Here is a 19,475-nt window from a genome sequence, read left to right as displayed (position 1 = left end):
GTCCCCAGGACGTGGTGGACAATCAGAATCGTCACCAGACGATCTCCAATGTCCTCCTGACACTACAGAGTCCAATCAAACTCAGGAACATCAGCACCAAAGGACTCAGGGATTTTTACTGGAAATTATTCTCTCGCACCTGCGTAACAGCGACTGCATTTCCCACCCCTTGCACCCCCATAATTCAATAATTTGGGGGGTGGACTGGACCGTAAGTGCTGGAGATTCATCGATCGACCTTACGTTGTAATTAAAATATTTTTTTTTAATTTATTTTAATTGTTTTTAATTGTTTTTAATTATTTTTTTGGGTTTTTAGGGCATCTCCAGGTGACGACGACTCGTTCGGACTTCGGGAACTTTCGGTTTATTGATCGACGAGGGAAATCGATGGACTTTTGTCGTCACCAGGTGAATTAATATTTCAGGGGGTGGGGGGGGGGGGGGTTATTGCCTTGGGATTAATGATTTTATGGTAATTAATTTGTTAATGTTTTACGGTTTGAGATGAGAAAATGGAAAATGTTGAATTTCATCGAAATTTGATGGGAAATATTGAGTTTTTGGGGGGAAATCGATCGGTTTTGGGGGGGGATTTTGTTGGTGAGGGGGAGGAGAGGTTTTGGGGTTTGAAAAAGTGATTTTGGAATCAAATTTGAAGGATTTTTGAGGGAAAAATGAATTTTTATAGTTTTTTTTGAGTTTTTGGAGTTTTTGATGTGTTTTGTGGAGTTTTCCACTTTTCCAGGGGCTGCAGCGCTGATTTAGGGGTTTCTATTGTCCTGGGGAGGTCCCCCCACCCCCAGGGGGTTTATTTAAAGAATAAAAAATGATTTAAAAATCAAAATTTGATTGATTTTTAATTAAAAAAGCAATTTTTCTATTTTTTTTGGGGATTTTTTTACATTTTACGACGTGTTTCGTCGACTTTTCCCCCCCTTTAGGGTCTACCCCATTGAAATACGACTTTCCATCCCCCAGGTGACCTACCCCCACCCCCAAGGGTTTAATTTTCCAAAAAAAAACTGATTTAAAAATCAAAATTTGATAAAAAATCAATTTTTCTATTTTTTTGTGAATTTTTTTACATTTTACGACGTGTTCCACTCGATTTATCTAATTTATTTATAAAAAAAATGTTAATAAAAATCCCAAACACTCACCTCAATCTCTACAACCCTCCCCCCATGTCCAGAACCCCTAATTAACAATAAAAACAATAATTTTATCGCTGGAAAATATTATTTTCTTGATAAACAAAAATTATGGCACAGTAAAACGTTCCATAATTCGCTTTTTCGCACATTAAATTGTTTAATTAATTAATTAACTCCATAACATTAATTTTTTATTGTTTTAATATGTCTAATTGTTATGTAACAATGTCCAGGGTCACTCCCCACGTCCAATCACATCGTGACCTCCTGATGATGACGTTTTTCATGATTTATCTTCCGCATTTCTCACGATTTCCTTTCGCAATCGGCCCAAGGTCATCGTGTCCTTTCACGATTCATCAATTACCAGGACCCGGGGGTTTCCTGGCAGACATCACGGCTCCAGTAACCGACATTCGACCTTCTGGGGCGCCACAAAGTCGGTGGAACTCATCCAAAACTATTTTCTCTCCAAAATTAGGTTAATCGACTTCTGAAAAAAATTTTAAAAAATTATTTATTAACAAATTACCATTCCTGAGGATCTGAATCTTCATCCAGGGTCATCCCCACCATTTCCCCAGTTTCTGGACAAAATTTCTGATTTTTCAGAATTTTTTTTGGTCGAAAAACTCCAAAAAAACGATTTTTTCCCATCAAAAACACTAATTTCCCCACTAAAACCCTAGATTTCCCCACCAAAAACCCTAGATTTCCTTCTGAATTCGACTCCTGGTCCTTCAGGACTTCCTTTAAGGCCCAAAAAAATCATGGGGCCCATTACCCTGACCCCCTAACCCCCTCCGACGAGGACACGAGCCAGAAACACGTGGAAAGGGGTGAGAATTACCCCATCTCCAATCGATAATCCAAAAGTGCTGACCCCCACCTGCTGGACTTCATTAAATCGTCATCCCCACGTGATCCCCTCGGGTGTCCTCGGGTCTTCTCGATCCAGAAGTGGGGATAAGTGGGATTCCCCTCACCCCTGGACACCAATTCCCCTCGAACCGGTGGAATTTTTACTTCAGTTTGTCGTTGACTGTTGACACGATCGTTCTAAGCTCCTGATTCCCACCCTCCGTCGCTAATCCACCCCAAAATGGTCGTCATAATTGAAAATCAAGTGAGTACTCGATACACAATACGAATTCACCCCTTTTCCTCCCCTATTTTCCCACCCCCCGACGATTTATCCATCAAATCACTTTTCTTTGTTCGTTAAAATGATGTCGTGACCACGTGATCGATTATTTTAATGGCGTCCGGTGATGAATTCTGTAATAATTGACACGTCACTATCCAGGATTCATTGTCGGGGAGGTAGAGGGTGAATGTCGGGCGATTGTTGGCGGTTAAAAGGGGAAAATGTGATGGAACAAAGGATTTTTTTTTGGTAATTGAGGAAAATGACGGAGGACAATGGCGACGTAATTTGTGGGCGTTATTTTCGTCTGTTTCACTTTGTTATGAAACAATGAGGATGATTATGTCTCTGTTGGGTGATGTGTCTGGCCTTGGGGATGATGATTATCATGTGGGGGAGGGGGAGGTGAGGAATTGACTGGTGAATTCCTGGAGATGTCATCATCATTCAGTGGAGATGCCATCATCACTCATTGGAGAGTCATAATCACTTCGATTATTAGGATTTATCATTCAGGAGGGTTAGGGGGATGATTTTAATGATTTTGGGGGGGAGTGGATGAGGGTTTCTGACTGGTGGAGATGATGTTGATGGTGTTGGGGGCGTCAGACACATTTTTTGGGGAAAAATGGGACATTCAGAAGGTGAAATGAGGGTTTTTATGGTATATTTGGGGATTGTGTTGTGGTCTGGGGGTTGAGGGTCATTCTAGGGGTGTGTTGGGACCTTTGGGGGGTGGTAACTGTTGGAGATGATGATCGAGACGTTCAGATCAGCATCTGACACTTGAATTTTTGAAGAAAAGTACGAGGTGCCAGTTTTTTGTTGATTTGGGGCATGTGGGGAGGCAAAATGGGGTTGTTGGGGGTTAAATGAAGGGTAGTTTGATGTATTTGTGGTTGAGGGATGAATTTTCAACGAAATTCCAGGAAAAAACGTGAATTTTATCGAAAATTCTGTCGATTTTCTCTCAAAATATTGAATTTTTTGATGATAAATGTGTTGACATGACCTTCTAGATGTTGATTCACGTGATATTATCGTTTCCTCGTCAATCTGAAACAACATCCTCATCATACCGCACCCCCTGAAGCCCCTGAAACCTGAAATAACATTTGTTAACTCAATTTTATTATTTATTTACCTCAAACTGACGTTTTTTCTGATTTATTTTGAGGTTATGTTGACCCATCTTCGATTATTCATCAAATCTCGAGGTTATTCATCGATTAATCATCGATATGAGGTGGGGAGAGGGTGGGGGGAGGTGATTAGTCAGTAATTAATGGGAATAGAGTCGTCAGGATGACGATTTCGTTGGTGATTCATCAATTTGTCATCAATTTGTAGACCAAATCACTGGGAAAATGTCTGTCGACTTATTTTAGTTAATTAATTAGGTTATAATCGATAATTTTGTTGACAGAATGACCTGAAGAAGAGGCTGGAGGAAGCTGGTGACAAACTCGTCATCATTGACTTCTTTGCCACGTGGTGTGGCCCCTGCAAGGTCATCGCACCACAATTTGAGGAACTGTCGAAGGAACATCCAGATATTGTCTTTCTCAAGGTCGACGTTGATGATAATGAGGATATTGCAACGGAATATGAGATCAGCAGTATGCCGACGTTCATCTTCATCAAGAATAACACAGTCGTGAGTATTAGGATGATTATATCGAGCTCTAAAACTTGAAAAACAAAGAAATTTTCCAAAAAAACGAGACAAAAACGACAAAAAATTGACAAAAAAACGATTGTTGTTGAATTAACAACAAATATCGTATGATCCAGACGTTTTTACTGCATAAACATTACAGATTATCAATTGTTATAAACAATATCATCAATATTTACATTTTTTTAAGACAAAACAAAGAAATTTTCCTAAAAAACGAGAAAAAAACGACAAAAAATTGACGAAAAAACGATTGTTGTTCAATTAACAACAAATATCTAATGAACAAGACCCTTTTACTGCATAAACATAACACATTATCAATTATTATAAACAATATAATCAACATTTACATATTTTTTCGTACCTCCACCGATTTTTGCTCCATTTTTTTTCCCCACAATAAACATGGCGTCCAACAAAATGGCGTCTCTCATCTTCATCCCACGACAATTTCCCCTTTCCCCCAATAAAATTATTTATTTAACGTTGTTAACTTAACAATTAATTGTTGATAAATGTCTGAGAGTCACTTCCAGACGTGAAAATCATCCAACAATAAATAATTGACGATCTGAAAGGTCTTTTCGAGTCCCAAAACACGTGATGACGTGATGACGTGTTTCCAACGTTAATTCATTATTTATTTTGTTTAATCAATTATTTATTACTCCAGGTCCACCAGTTCTCGGGTGCTAGTCTTCAAAAAATCCAGGAAGGTATCCAGGCGCATCAGAACTAGGCCACATCGCAATATAAATAAACTATGCCTTATAATAATAATAATAAAATTGAAAAGCTTAAAAATCGTTCACAATTAACGAAAAAAAAAGACAAAATTAATAGTTTAATCGCATCGTAAACTGCATTATTGTTCCCACGTTGTGAACATATTGTTTATTGTCGTGTTTATGTGAACAACAAATTGTTTTTAATATTTTCACGATTAACAAACACTAGAAAATGGAATTCGAGCAGTAGAACAATTTAATTCTGAATATTTTACCATTTTACTGTAACAAAATGGATTTTATGTACTTTGCCATGTGAAATATACACAAACAATCAGGTTAATAAATAAACACAATTGTTTATCAACTATTGTTTATTATTATTGGTGGGAAATATATAAAATATGAGGGAAACTGTACAATTATTACAAATAAATCAAAGATGGCGTATTAATATGACGATTTCACTGATTTTATGGCTGATGACATGTTCAGGAAGACGTCAAAGGCACCAGTGCCGGTTTTGCAGGGTTGGCCGAGCATCAGCCGACTCGAGGGTGATGTCAAGTCATCTTGTTTACCTGAAAAAACGTCCAAAGTATTTAATTAACATCTGCAATCAGTGATTTATGTGGTAAATTTGTGAAATTTTGAGGTTATGTTCGACTCCATTTTTTTCTATTAATAATAATAAATTGTTTTGTTGATTGGATAAACAAAATTATTGTTGTTGGATGGTTTAACGAAGTCTAGATTATGTTATAAACGATGTTAAATAATTTATTGGGGGTTTTATCTGGTGATTAACAATTAAAATGTTAATTACGACGTCAGGAATTTCGTTCATTTCTGATGTTAAAACGTTTTTTTCGACGTTAATTGATATGAAAAGGGAGTTAAAACCTTGAGGAGGTGATGAAGAATGATTATCTTTGTTAATTAATGAATGATAATGGTGAGGATGATGTGATTATTAACAAATTCGGTTGATTAGGACGTTTTTTTATGGGTTTTATCAGTATTATCAACTGGAAATAACCTCAAAACCTTCCAAAAACTCCAAAAAATTCCGAAAAAACCCCAAAAATCTCAAAAAAAACCCTCCAAAAACCTCAATAAAGTCAAAAAATCTTCCAAAAACCCCAAAAAATCCCAAAAAACGCCACAAAAACCTTAGAAAACCCCAAAAAATCCTCCAAAAACCCAACAAATCTCAAAACCCCCAAAAAAACCCTCCAAAAACGCCAAAAAACCCTCCAAAAACGCCAAAAAACCGTCCAAGAATCCCAAAAAACCCTCCAAAACTCCAAATAACCCTCAAAAAACCCTCCAAAACCCCATGAATCCCAAAAAAACCCTCCAAAAACCCAAAAAACCCCCCCAAAACTCCTCCAAACCCCCCAAACCCCCAAAAAAACCTACCTCTCAACGTAGCATTCTTCAAAAACATCAACGAACTCTCAAAGCTCATCTGCTGCAACGGTGACGCCGAGTTTTCCATTCCCTTCCTGCTCATCGGTTGAAAACTCCCATCAAAAGTCATATAATCAGCGATCAACGACAAATGCCTCGAGTCAACATTAATCCCATACATCTTGAACACATCCTTCACCTCCTTAACAATCACCCTATTCGCCGCCTCAATCCCATAAGTCTGTGAAATCCCCCAGATATCATTCGAGTACAATCTCCTGATATCCAAGACCTTGTCATACTTGAACATCTCCACTATGTTGATGCCATCAGTCTTCAGGACAGTCTCACCCTCAGAATTACTGAACGTAAAAGCTTTCCTGATGTCAGGCGTCTCCCAGAGTACAACTTTTCCCGCGACAGTCTTCAATATCGTGGGCAGATCGATCTTGATCATCTTCAGAGGCAGCCAGAACTTGAATCTACACCAGGAGTAGCTCTCCACATCAAAATCGTACTCCAGACCATAGCTGTACATGCTGACAACATCGAATTTACGTTGATCAGCAGCTTCTCGATCAGTAAAATCAATTTCCTCATTCACATCATCGTTTACCACGTCCTCAGACCCCTCAGGACGTTCCTCATCATCATCATCATCATCAGGGAGGTCATCGTCATCAGGATCATCGTATTCCTGATTCTCCTGGTGTCTAGCTTTGCTCCTGGCAGCAGTAGCATCCTCATCTTCAGGTGATATGTCCTCATCTGATGATTCATGCTCTTCCCCAAAGTACTGGCTCATCTTCCTGGTGACCTGTCCATCATCAGCCTCATCAATCAACGAATCCTCCTGCGCTGGATTCCTCTTGTCCTCTTCAACATGCAGCAGAGCACCTGAAACCTTCGCCAATTTTTTTATTTCCTTGAACATCAGCTTGAAGAAACTTATCTCTGTCTTCTCCACCACCTGCCTAGACGTCACATTAAACTCGTGTTTGTAATTCTTATGAGGTAGATATTGAATTGTCAATGTGTACTGGAGCTGTCTAGGACACGTCGACATCTTCCTCTCGATTTTCATGAACCTCACGACATCAGACAAAACACATTTCGTTAATTTTAATTTTAATTTGTTGGCCTGTCTCGTGGGATTCCTCAAGTCTGTTCTGAAGGGTATCTCCATACTGGGTGTCTTGATGTTCTTGGACGCCATCATGAGAATTTCTCGGAGTCGAGGAATTCCCAGGGTTACGTTCATCTCACCACGACCAGCGAAGTGAAATGTGTTGAGGGTCATCTGGGTGGAGGGTTCACCGATTGATTGAGCTGCGAGGAGACCAACAGCTTCACCAGGTGGACAAAGGGTCTTCATTAATTTGCAGGAGAGAATGTCGTGGAGTTGATTTCTGGTGATTTTTGGGGCGTAGGGTCTGGGGGTGAGGAGGTAATCGTCGATGAGGTCCTCCAGGTGCTCGGTGAGGACTCCAAAGTGAATGTCCTGACGGTATTTTGAGGTTAGAGGGTCCGGACATCTGTGGATGATGATTTTAGAACTGAATTAGTGGGTTTTTGGGGGAATATAGGGGAATTTTTGGGGTTTAAGTGGTGGGGTATGGGGAAAATGGACGATTTTGGGGGAAATTGGGGGTTTTTCAGTGTTAGGGGGGAAAATAGGAGGAAAATTCATCGTTGTTTTGGGGAATGTACCCCAGGGGTTGATGAACAATGATTATTAGTTATTTATAACAAGTAAATGTTTGTGGAATTAGGGATTATGGCGTTTCTTAATAATAAACGTTGAATAATTCCCCAGATTGAGATGAAATTGTGGATTTTTCATTGTTAGGGGGTGAAATAGGGGGAAAATTCATCGTCACTTCGTGAAATATACCCCAGGGGTTGATAAACAACGTTTATTATTTGTTTATAACAAGTAAATGTTTACAAAACCATCAATACATCCCCCCAAACAATAAACCTCCAAAAATTCCCCAAATTCTCCTCCACCGAACCCCAAATCCCCAAAAAACTAACCAAAAATCACCCAATCATCGTCCCTTCAACATCATCTCGAACCTCCTCACACCCCAGACCCCTTCAACCCTCCTAATCCTCCCAACATCCCCCAAAACCCACCCAATTCCCCACAACATGCAAATTTACCCTCAAAATCGTCTTCCCACGCCCTAAAATCCCCCAAAATCCCCCAAAAATCCCCAAATCATCATCCCACCACCACCATCTCCAACCTCCTCACCCCCCACACCCCACCAACCAACCCAAACCACCCCAACATCCCCCAAAACCCTCTCATATCCCCACCACACCCAAACCTAACCTCAAAACTCCCCTCCCACACCCAAAAACCCTCAAAAATCCCCCAAAAAAAACCAAAAAAACTTCACTCACCTCACAACACGCTCCTCATACATCTTCCTCACCTCCTCCCCAGCTCGACTCCACTTCCTCACCAACGACAACGCCCCCTTACTCCTCCCCACACTCCCATCAACAACACTTCCCTTTGTCCTCACCCTCCCCTTCTCCCTCGTAAAAATCGTAAATCCACTCTCCCTCACCCCCTTCCCACCCCCACACCTCCTCCGCCCCTTTCTCACCCTCTTCCCCACCTTCACAACACTCCCCCACTCACTCTCCCCCTTCAGCCCATCCACCATAACCTCATCAACAATGGCCCCCCTATTCTCCACCAAAAACTCCATCTGCTCCTTCCTCAAGAACCTCGAATTCGCCACATCAAGTCCATCCTCACCATAAGCCATCTGAACAAGACTTCCATCAGAATCTCTCACAGTTGAATCATACCCAACAGTCAGACCCTCAAGATGCTTGATAAGACATCTCTGAAGGTACCCAGATCTGCTTGTCTTCACCGCAGTATCAATCAGCCCCTCACGACCAGCCATACAATGAAAAAAAAACTCCTGTGGTTGGATTCCAGTCATAAACCTGCCATCAATGAATCCCCCAGCTCTTGGTGACGAATCATAAGGACGAAAACTAGGAAGTGACTTTCCACTTATCATCAACGGTGGCCTCTTCCCTTCAAGTTCAATCTGTCCCAGAAGACAAGAGATCTGCATGGTGTTGACGGTGGACCCTTTGGCTCCAGATGTCACCATCAATTGTAGGTTATTATCAGGAAATTTCTTCCTCAACCCCTGAGGTAAACAAACTTTATTGATTTCATTGGTGAATGGATCCAACGACGTCTTGTACTTCCTGTCGATCAACCCCCTGAATTTTTTATTCCCCCAGTGGCTCTCCTCCATTTTCTTCAAGACAACATCACGTGATGCATCATCTGGAAGCTCTAGAGCAGCTTTCTGAACGTCATCACCAATTTTCCTGGACTTTTCAATGATTTTCCGACGTTTTTCGTCGCTCTCTGGAAGGACGAGGATGTCCTCGATCCCGAGGGTGAAGCCACATCCTTGGAGATGAGTCTGGAAGACCTTTCCAAGAGCACTGAGGACCTTGGACGAGCACAATCCACCGTAGAGTTCGTACATACAATGAATTAATCCATAAGGAGTAGCACCGTAATGAGTTTTATCAAGAACACCAGACAGTAGTTCACCATTTCTGATGACGACATCTGCCTCGGACATCATCAGGGGATCCAAGAACTCTCTTCCATGGATCCACTTCCTGGGGGTCTGCTGCTCCCAGGACTTTGCTGATATCTTGGCCCCAGCTTTCAGATTAATTCTGGCTTTACCTCGAGGAATGCTGTTGATGATGATGGTGGACACCACCTGCTTACCCGACCACAACTGGATGGGTTTGATGATGGTCGGGGGGAGGATCTGAATGTCCCCCTGGTGGTCATACAGGCCAGCATAAACCAGCTGCATGTAGTCGTCTTTCGTAAGGAATTTACCTCTAACTGTCAATCGTACTCCAGAGATAACGTGATCCTGAATGAGACCTCCCAGTGGGGTGCCATCTTTTGGGACGAGGTACTGATTGGGGACATTGGCGATGTGATAACCCTCGGATCTGGATACCTCATTCTGGGGGAAATGAACGTTCATCTCGTCTCCATCGAAGTCAGCGTTGTAGGCTTTGCAGTTGGAATAGTGAAGTCGAAGGGTTTTTTCACCTGTTGATGAGGTAAATAATTAATTCAAGATCAGAATGAGAGGTTATGGTGAAGATTAATTGTTTGGGGTGGTTTGTGAAGGGGGAGGGGGACCTGCAGGACGTCAAGTTCATATTTAATGAGCCCTAGAGGGCGATAGTGATGGTGATGTCGTGGGGAGTTGGAGGGAAGAGACAAAGAACGAGATTGAAAATTAATTGTTTAAGGGGATTTCCTGGGGTGAAATTTGTTGTTAATGTTTTTAATTGATAGTTCAGTGTTTAGTGGGCGTAGATAGCAGTGATGAAGGGGTAAAACGGGGTGAATAAAACTCACCCCTAATTTTTAGTGAATTACAAACATAACCTCGAAGATTCCTTTGTCTTCACCCAAATTTCACCAAAAAAATGACTGAAATAAATTGTTTTCAAGGATTTCACGTGAACAATTCACTTACCCAACCCTTATCCTTAATTCCAAGGGTGGGAGGACCTCCCCCAGGACTTCAACCCCCCATTTAATGCCCCCTAACCAACGACAATAACGATAACGTCATGTGAAGTCGTTCAACACACCACAAAAGACAAAGAACGCCACTAAAAATCAATTGTTTACCGACATTTCTCGCCCTAAAATTTGTTATTAACATTTTCACCTCACAATTCACTCTTCAATATACCTAAATACCGTTAACAAAGGGGTAAAACAGGTGATAAACCCCTGCAACCCCCGTTTTTATCGACCTCGACCCCCATAACCTCCAAAAATCCATCTCCCAATTAATCAACTGACTCCATTAATTACCTTTGAGGATCCTGGCCTTGTGGGCCATGATCGAGGGCTTATGAAGCGTCGGTTGACGATTCAGCAGCAGCACATCACCATTCTGAAGATGTCTATGAACAATTTTAATCCCCTGAACCGATTTTTCGTTCTTATGTCCCTCAGTCAAAAGCCTCTTAGCAATAGCTTCCCTGCTAGTTCTGTCATTAGGATTGATCCTCCTGACGAATCCATCCTCCCCCTCGATCTTCACCGCCCCCGGATGCTGATCAGGTCCATTCATCACCAACTCCCTCATCTCCGCAACATTCCAGGGCGTCACAGGCACTGGATACGTTAATTTCAGGGCAAAAGCCTCAGGTATTCCAATCTCATCAATATTGAGGTTAGGATCTGGTGTTATCACTGACCTAGCAGCATAATTAACACGTTTTCCCATCATGTGCATCCTGATTGCACCCTCTTTCTTCTCAATAATCTGCTTCAATCCCTGACACACCATTGATTCAGCTGTTTTTGTCATGTCCCTGTCCATCAGATGATCAACATTCCCCTGAAGCCCTGACCAAGCGTTGTGGAGCTTCTCCAGGGGTGTTGCACCCCTAATAGTCTCAAACACAAGTTTACCCTCTTCAGGGAGTTGGCTGGTGTCGCCATCTTGAATTGTTTGGATGATATTTCTGAGGACAAGACAGTCCTGCATTATGTGTTTGTAGACTTGTGTCTGGGGATGTTCGATCAATTGTCCATCGAGGAAGTTGACGGGGCGGACAATTGGGGGTAGGACAGCTATCACTTCGAAGTAGAAGACATCAACTGGGTATTCAATGTTCAAATGATCCAGACAGGGCACCATCACCTGGATAACAATCAGAAAACAATTAAAATTCGTCGTTTTTTGGTGATTTCATTGTTTTATCACGTGATCAGGGGGTCAGGGGATGATAATCTCATGGGGATGATGTGTGTGGGGGGGGTGGGTGGGGTTCCTGGGGGTGGATTAAGTCGGTGGAACCTTCTGATTGAGGATTTGGAGACAGTTCTGATGGTTTGAGGATGTGTTGATGGAGAATGGTGTGACATAACCTCAAAATATGTCGAAAAAAATATGTTTTCTGGGGTCTGGATGACCACCAGTTGCTGGAGGTGGATGGGGAGGTTGAGGAGTAGCTTCTGGAGGATCTGGAGATGGTTTTCCACCCCTGGAGGGTGTGAAACAACCCCTGGAGACTCGTTTTATGATTAAAAAACCACGATATCGTACCCTAAAATTCCAAAATTACCTTCAAAATGTCTTTGTCGTTCTCCCAAATTCGTCTGATGTACTTTCTCGACTGATCCGGCATCACCAGGACACTCGACGTCTTCTGGGCAATTCCCCTGTGCTCCTCATCATACCCACCAGACTTGGACAGCATAATCCTGTCCTTGAACACCGACATCTTGGAAATAGGTAATTTACAGTAGAGACAGACCTTTCCAGTCTTGTGCATCTTCACCACAGCCTCCACATGGGTCTGCCACAGGGTATTGACGTTCTTCGTGGTCACCTGGACATCATCCTGACACATTTGACCCCTGAATCTCCTTTTTTCGTACAATTTTGTGATGAATTCGTCGATAATTTCACGTGCCAGCTCTGTCTGCGCCTCCTGACCCAGTCCAGGGTCCAACATCATCGATGACACCTCTCCATCCAGCTCCTCAAGGTCAGTGTAGAAACCATCGTTGATGAGCTTGAGCTTTGCTGACAGAATTAGCTTGACGTACCCTGGGATTTGGATTTTGTAGCAGTGGAGACAGGACAATTTCATGAGACTGCAGACGATCTTGTGGAACAAAGGATTCACAGTCAGCACTGGGAGTTCAATGTGTCCAAAGTGTCCTGTGCAGGTGGAGATGTTTTCACCGCAGGTACCACAGGGATCGGAATGCTCGTTCAAGGGCCCCAGGGAGGGATCGTAGAGGCCTCCTCTGAGGGGGTGGCCCAGGACGTTGAAGGACAAAGGAGTTGAGATCTTGACGACACTCAGGTTTTTTATGTCTTCTGTTGTGAATACTGAGAAGATGAGGCTTTTGGGGTAGAGGTGCTTGGGCCCTTGGTCCCGTAGGGCACCACGTGATGCCATTATTGGGGAATTCACTGATTTTTAGGACCAAAAATCACTTTTTCACGACTAAAACTCACTTTTTCACGACGAAAAATCACTTTTTCACGACCAAAAATCACGTTTTTTAATGACAAAAGGGCTTTACAAAGGGTTTAAACGTAATATTGTTATTGTTTATTGTTTATTGAACGTTAGTTTACATTTTTGAAGGGTTTTTGGCGACAATAGAGGGTACGGTGCACGTTGGGGACTCACGTTGGCGACACGTGAGACATTTGAGGTTAGGACGCCATTGATGGGAGAATCAGATGATGGAGGGGGGTGGGGGCTTCTCCAGCTTCAGGTGGACATTCAGACTGGAAGATGGGGGTCCTGGAGGACCTTATGACGAGTCCAGCTCACCTGGGGAACGATAAATCCCTTCGTCAGGAACCAAAGACGTGAAATTTTGGTTTTTATCAGATTTTGAGGTGTAAATTGAGGAATGATGATGGTGATGGTGGGGGCTAGTGGTCGTTACATGTGAGACGCCATTACTTCGTCGTGTTGTTGGTGGTGGGACATCGTCAATCACATCATTCATCATGTTGACACCCAGGTTCGAGCTTCAGCAAGATGATGAAGAGGTTACGGTGGTTATTTACGCACTTTATGCTAATATCAAAGATACCGAGGTCTACGTCGAGGGAAATGACTTCAGATTTTACTCATCTCCGTATTATTTGAGGTAAGTTTGTTAAATTGTTGTTAATTGACAAGATAGGGTTAATAATTAATGATAATGTGGGGTAATATTGGTGTTATTATGGTGTGTTGGTGCCTAAAATGATTCCAAAGCTCTGAATGACAAAGAATCGTTGGAAAATGGGGAAAAAATGGTGGAAAATGAGAAAACAAAGGGCCAAAATGGCGAAAAAAATGTCAAAATGGCGAAATCAAATCCAAAATATCAACTTTTTCATCGTTTTTTAATGTTAAAAATTTATTAAAACTGAAAATATATCGAATTTACCCCATCAGAGAGTGAAAAATGAGAAAATAAAATGTCAAAATGGCGAAAAAAATGTCAAAATGACGATAATAAATCCAAAATGGCGAAATAAAACCTGAAATATCAACATTTTCATTGTTTTTATCGTTAAAAAGTTATTAAAACTGAAAATATATCGAATTTATCCCATCAGAAACTGAAAAATGAGAAAATAAAATATCAAAATGGCGAAAAAAAATGTCAAAATGTCGATAATAAAATCCAAAATGTCGAAATAAAACCCAAAATATCAACATTTTTATCGTTTTTTATCATCAAAAACACATTAAAACTGAAAATATATCGATTTTACCTCACCAGACTCCAACTACCTGGAGAAATCGTTGAGACTGACTCCTCCGAAGGGTCTTACGACTGCGACACTGGAAAATTCATCCTTAAATTCTCAAAAGTCACCCCTGGACAGCACTTCGAGAACTTGGACATGATCACGACATTGTTAGCTCCACCTAAAAAACAAAAGGGCATCTCACCCATGATCGAAGTGATTGGAAATCCAACAGCTCAACATGATGGTGTTGATCCCCTGTTGGAAGAGACAGACCAGGGGGATGATGACGATTGGTTCATCCCCCAGACGGCCGTGACTCCTGGAGTGTCTGAAAATCTCACTGGACAACAAAAATACGGATTTGGGAATAAAATTTCTGGTGCCCTGAGGTCATTTTGCGTAAGTTCATTGTTCCCTTCGATTTATCATGTGTTTTGGGGTTTATTTGGTGGTTGGGGAGGTTTTGGAAGGAGTTTTGGGGGTTGAAGTTGATGTAGTTGGGGTACAATCAGAGATAACCCTTTGGGTGACACTTTTAATTGGATAATTGTCAATTAAAAGGTCAATTTCGTGGGGTTAGTTGTAAGAAAAGGATTTTTTGAGGTTAAACACAGAAAACATTGACCTGGGGGTTCCATCGAGGCAAAAAAATATTATTATCCGCCATTGGAATCATCAAATAAGTCACGTGACCTCCTGGAGGACACCCTAAAGTAGGTTTATCGAAAAAAATATCGATACATCGATATATCGATATATTTTTTTCAACGTATCGATATTATTGAGCGATATTTATTGTTTCGCTATATCGAGGTTTCGATATTTTTTTTTCGATATATCGATGTATAAAAATATCGATATTCGAGCGATATCGATACATCGATATATCGAAAAAAAAAAATATCGATATAATTTTTTTTCATCGTATCGATATTTTTGAGCGATATTTATGGTTTCGATATATCGAGGTATCGATACATCGATATATATCGATATATAAAAATATCGATATTCGAGCGAGATCGATATATCGAAAAAAAAAAAAATATCGATACAATTTTTTTTCAACCTATCGACATTATCTTACGATATTTATTGTTTCGATACATCGATTTATCGATATCGATATATTCTAAAATTACCGATAACAATCTATATCCATACTTCATTCCATTTCCGACAACACTACCATAAAGTCCCTCCCAATCACCAAATCTCATCCCCTCCCCCATTCAATCCCCCTCCCCTCCCCTCCCTAAATTAATCAATAAAATAATCTCTTTACCCCATCCCCCACAGTCCCACTGGCTCAAAGACGTCGTCGACCTGCCTCACCCTGACTCCACCCCCTCGACAGACCGACAAATTCTTCGAGAAGCCGCCGAAAAATTCGATTTCAGTGATGACCATTACATGGCGGACCTAGTGCACTTCCAGGACACCATTGGACCCATCATGATGTTCAAGCCCAAGTGGTATGACTCATCAGACGCCATCCTGACAGATGGTGAGAAGGACATGCTGAAGGAGCTTCCCAACAAGGAGCACCTCCTGGATGACGGGGAGAAGCAGGTGGTGGTTTATGGTCTCGTGGACATTCTCTTCGCCTCGTGCTACGATCATCGAGTGACACTGGGGGAGAACACGTCGGAGAGTGGATGGACCATTAATAAATTATCTGGAACCCTATCCTGGTTCCAGACATATTCCACCCTGGGGGATGTCCTGAGGACGTCGGTGAGACGATCGTTGTGTTATCCCCTGTACCGTCACTGGGACCTGGCCATGAAGGTAGGCTTGTCGAAAAAAATATCGATATATTGATATAATTTTTTCAACGTATCGATATTATTGAGCGATATTTATTGTTTCGATATATCGAGGTATCGATGTAATATTACAAGTATTGAAAAGATATAAAAATCGATATATTTATGATCAAAATATTCTAAATCCTTTTTTATACTAACATTTTTAAACTTTTTTTTTGTTAATGGTCGACTCGATTTCCTGCTTTTTAATTTAGTACTAAAGTTGGATTTTAAGTTGGCAACTTTGTCTGTCAAGTGTAAATGTCAATTCAACTGTCGTCTGTCAATGTCAGTCTGTTATCCGTTCCGCGTATTATAACCTCAACGCGAGCGCGAGGGTATTTCTGGTTTTTTCTGATTGTAGTTCTCAACCAATGTAACTAAGTAATTCAATCAATAATCAATTGACGTATGTAAACAAAATAATTCGAGCACTCCAGTCATGTCTAGTGTTGTATGGAAGTTTTTCAAAAAAAATAGACAGACAAAATGTATCACGTAATGGGTGTGGAAAAACATATAAAACCAGTGGCAATACGACGAATTAATCTACACATCTAAAAAATAACCATCACCCTGCGTTTTTACAACTTAAAAATAAAAACCCCGATACATCGATACATCAATATCTCTAAATAAAAATATCAATATCGATATCGATATATTCAAAAACTACCTCTACAATATATATCTCTACTTTATTCCACTTTCGACATCACTGCATGAAGGTCCTGGAGGATGTCCAGGAGATCCTGAAGAGGGGCAAGATGACGATCCTGAAGAGACTCTGCGATGTCCACCACGTCTTCATCCACTCGTTCGAGCCGAGGTACCTTCTGAATTCGCTCTACATCACGGATTACCTCATTTGGATTCAACGAGCACCTGATTCCCTCATTCTGACCCTCGCTGAGGCACTCGATGGTATCATACTGAGGAAGGAGGACATGGGGCTGGACCTGGTGGAGCTGGAGACGGCGGTTCGACTTGTTCAAGAGGAGGAGAAGGGAGTGGGGAACGGTGATGACGTCCCTGAGGAACGTAATCTGATAATTGGGAATTCAATTCATGATGTGGTGGAGGAACTTGATAGGATTCACCTGGGGGTTGGTGAGAGTGGTGGTGATGATTCGGATACGGATTCTGATGATACGAGCTCGGGGAGTACGTCGACGTGGACTAGTTGTAGCTGGCCGAGTGATACCTCCAATCTGTCGAGTGATGGATCCAGTGGGACTAGTGAGGGATCCCGTGGGACTAATGAGGGATTCCGTGGAACTAGTGAGGAATACAGTCGGACTAGTGATGGATCCCGTGGGACTAGTGAGGGATCCCGTGGGACTAGTGATGGATCCAGTGGGACTAGTGGACCTCTGATAGTGGAGATCAATAGTGATGATTCCAGTGATGCAGATTTCTGAGGGGAGTCCAGGGGATCGATGTTGTACTGCCGACAGTGTGCCGACAGTGCGCCAACAGTGCGCCGACAGTGCGCCGACAGTGCGCCGACAGTGCGCCAACGGTGCGCCGACATTGGTAATAAGATAACTTTGATGATGCGGTTGTTTATGGGCTCTCAGTGATTACCTATTGGAATTCAAAATGGCGGATTTATGGCAGCCAGTGCAGGTGGTTTATCGTAATTTATAATAGATGACACTGAGGTGAGTGTTGGTGGTACTCAGGCAGGCCAGTAGATGGCAATGGCCTCCCCAACAGATCACTCGATAGTGACTCGATAGCATGTGGATTAATTAAAGTGTTAATTACGTTGGTGTCTAGACAAATGTGTCTAGATCCCTTTCGTTGATTCAAATAAAATTATTGACTTTTATTCTATTGAGCGTTCACATTGTATATCCTTCAACTCCGGCGGTACGTCGGCGACTGAGGCAACTGTATACCGATCGAGAGTGGCAGACCAGATCGCTCCATCATTACCATCTGCTGGTTAAATTTGACAAGTATTTTGAGACGAAAGACATAAAAACAACTAGACCCCTAAATGTTAAAGTCCCTAGGAGTCTCTAGGGAGATTTATTTCGTCGGCAATGTACCGACAATTTATTTATTTCGTCGGTAACGTACCGACAATTAATTCTTTTGTCGATTCATTACCGACAATTTACTTTTTCGTCGGTAACATACCGACAATTTATTTATTTTTGTCGGTAAACTACCGACAATTTATTTATTTTTGTCGGTAAATTACCGACCATTTATTTATTTTTGTCGGTAAATTACCGACAATTTATTTATTTTTGTCGGTAAATTACCGACAATTTATTAATTTTTGTCGGTCAATTACCGACAATTTATGTTTTTTGTCGGTAACATACCGACAATTAATTTTTTTGTCGGTAAATTACCGACAAAAAATACCTTTTTACCCCATATTATCCCCATACAATTGTTACCATTCAATATTTATTGTACATTATAATTAATCCCTCACTCCTCGAGTACATAATCAAGCCAGGGAAGTAATTTACTGTAATGAGCAATTGTTCGACTCCTGTAGACCTCCTCCTCAGCTGTGAGACTCGGTAAAGTCGGCGATTCCTCGGTCACGACACGATGAACTGCTCCAGCAGCATCATCTCCATGGAGTTCACTCCCCAAAAGCACCAGATCCTCGTCGATACCATCGACTGGAGTTTCATCCCCCCAGGAAGTCGACGCCTCCCCGAAGAGACCTGGGCCCTCGTCCTTCAGGAAGGTGATGCCCTCCGAGGAAGGCCCCCCGTACTGGTCGCCATATTCCATCTGACTAGGGTGACCTGGGGCCTGAGGTGAGGGTTCAAGGTGTCCATGATACCCTGGCTTACCCACCCGGAACTCCAGGTAGTTGAACACCTTCTTATCGTCGCCGTGATAATGAGGGGCATTAAGGACGATTCTCAGATCGGGTAGGACGGGCCCATCGGTGTCGTTCGAGGCAGTTGATTCATCGGGAAATGACGGGGAAGGGGGTGATGGCTGAGGGGCCGTCTGATTGTCATTTTCAAAGTCTTGAAACAGAAAAATAATTTTTTTTAATTTTGGGCCTTATCCCCGGGAATGGGCCCAACTGGGTCAGGCCCCCGGATGTCAAGCCAGTTGGGCCCTAAGTGGGACGAATTCTCGGGAATGGGCCCGACTGGGTTGAAATCAGGGCCCAATTCAGTTGGGCCCAACTGGGGGAATTCTCGGGAATGGGCCCAACTGGATTGGG

The 19,475-nt window shown here is 41.9% G+C and overlaps 5 protein-coding genes across 7 annotated transcripts in view; 3 read left to right on the top strand and 2 right to left on the bottom strand.

Annotated features, from left to right (window-relative positions):
* The window catches only part of LOC135171479 (thiosulfate sulfurtransferase/rhodanese-like domain-containing protein 3), an 83,294-nt gene that overhangs the window by 8,536 nt on the left and 55,283 nt on the right, over positions 1-19,475 (top strand). The window lies entirely within an intron of this gene.
* Positions 71-5,080, top strand: LOC135171480 (thioredoxin-2-like). 3 transcript variants are annotated; one of them, XM_064138048.1, is made up of 4 exons: positions 71-211; positions 320-411; positions 3,731-3,961; positions 4,659-5,080. In XM_064138048.1, exons 2-4 carry the CDS (start codon positions 391-393, stop codon positions 4,722-4,724), a joined length of 318 nt encoding a protein of 105 aa, XP_063994118.1. In that variant the 5' UTR covers positions 71-211; positions 320-390; the 3' UTR covers positions 4,725-5,080. The 3 variants fall into 3 exon arrangements, with proteins under 3 accessions (XP_063994118.1, XP_063994117.1, XP_063994116.1); XM_064138047.1 differs by lacking the exons at positions 71-211; positions 320-411 and adding an exon at positions 2,127-2,283; XM_064138046.1 differs by lacking the exons at positions 71-211; positions 320-411 and adding an exon at positions 2,871-2,948.
* LOC135171455 (DNA-directed RNA polymerase I subunit RPA1) lies at positions 4,612-13,632 on the bottom strand. The gene is made up of 5 exons (XM_064137995.1): positions 12,301-13,632; positions 11,039-11,876; positions 8,539-10,255; positions 6,136-7,661; positions 4,612-5,294 (listed from the first exon to the last, which is right to left on the bottom strand). The coding sequence occupies exons 1-5, from the start codon at positions 13,144-13,146 to the stop codon at positions 5,164-5,166; spliced, it is 5,058 nt and encodes a 1,685-aa protein (XP_063994065.1). The 5' UTR covers positions 13,147-13,632; the 3' UTR covers positions 4,612-5,163.
* On the top strand, positions 13,654-18,095 carry LOC135171464 (protein SHQ1 homolog). The gene is made up of 4 exons (XM_064138014.1): positions 13,654-13,855; positions 14,480-14,849; positions 15,750-16,241; positions 16,990-18,095. The coding sequence occupies exons 1-4, from the start codon at positions 13,713-13,715 to the stop codon at positions 17,680-17,682; spliced, it is 1,698 nt and encodes a 565-aa protein (XP_063994084.1). The 5' UTR covers positions 13,654-13,712; the 3' UTR covers positions 17,683-18,095.
* Positions 18,581-19,475, bottom strand: part of LOC135171467 (uncharacterized) — a 3,440-nt gene continuing 2,545 nt past the window's right edge. The window contains exon 3 of the mRNA XM_064138021.1: positions 18,581-19,272. Coding sequence (XP_063994091.1) covers positions 18,713-19,272 — 560 coding nt within the window. The 3' untranslated portion in view covers positions 18,581-18,712. The remainder of the gene's footprint in view (positions 19,273-19,475) is intronic.

The sequence above is a fragment of the Diachasmimorpha longicaudata genome, chromosome 20, assembly GCF_034640455.1.
Source record: "Diachasmimorpha longicaudata isolate KC_UGA_2023 chromosome 20, iyDiaLong2, whole genome shotgun sequence".
In the NCBI taxonomy this organism is placed as follows: domain Eukaryota; kingdom Metazoa; phylum Arthropoda; class Insecta; order Hymenoptera; family Braconidae; genus Diachasmimorpha; species Diachasmimorpha longicaudata.
The sequence above is the reverse complement of the archived record's forward strand: the minus strand, read 5'-3'. Positions and strand labels throughout refer to the sequence as shown.

Bases quoted from the DNA above. Each gene is read 5' to 3' on its own strand.
- LOC135171480 (XM_064138046.1), top strand. From the start codon at position 2,886: ATGATGTTGATGGTGTTGGGGGCGTCAGACACATTTTTTGGGGAAAAA. The intron at 2,949-3,730 runs GTGAAATGAGGG...TTTTGTTGACAG, and splicing joins AAAAATGGGACATTCAGAAG to AATGACCTGAAGAAGAGGCT. The intron at 3,962-4,658 runs GTGAGTATTAGG...TTATTACTCCAG, and splicing joins TCATCAAGAATAACACAGTC to GTCCACCAGTTCTCGGGTGC.
- LOC135171455 (XM_064137995.1), bottom strand. From the start codon at position 13,146: ATGGCATCACGTGGTGCCCTACGGGACCAAGGGCCCAAGCACCTCTAC. The intron at 11,877-12,300 runs GTAATTTTGGAA...ATTGTTATCCAG, and splicing joins ACGACAAAGACATTTTGAAG to GTGATGGTGCCCTGTCTGGA. The intron at 5,295-6,135 runs GTAGGTTTTTTT...ACGTTTTTTCAG, and splicing joins GAAGAATGCTACGTTGAGAG to GTAAACAAGATGACTTGACA.
- LOC135171464 (XM_064138014.1), top strand. From the start codon at position 13,713: ATGTTGACACCCAGGTTCGAGCTTCAGCAAGATGATGAAGAGGTTACG. The intron at 14,850-15,749 runs GTAAGTTCATTG...CATCCCCCACAG, and splicing joins GTGCCCTGAGGTCATTTTGC to TCCCACTGGCTCAAAGACGT. The intron at 16,242-16,989 runs GTAGGCTTGTCG...CACTGCATGAAG, and splicing joins ACTGGGACCTGGCCATGAAG to GTCCTGGAGGATGTCCAGGA.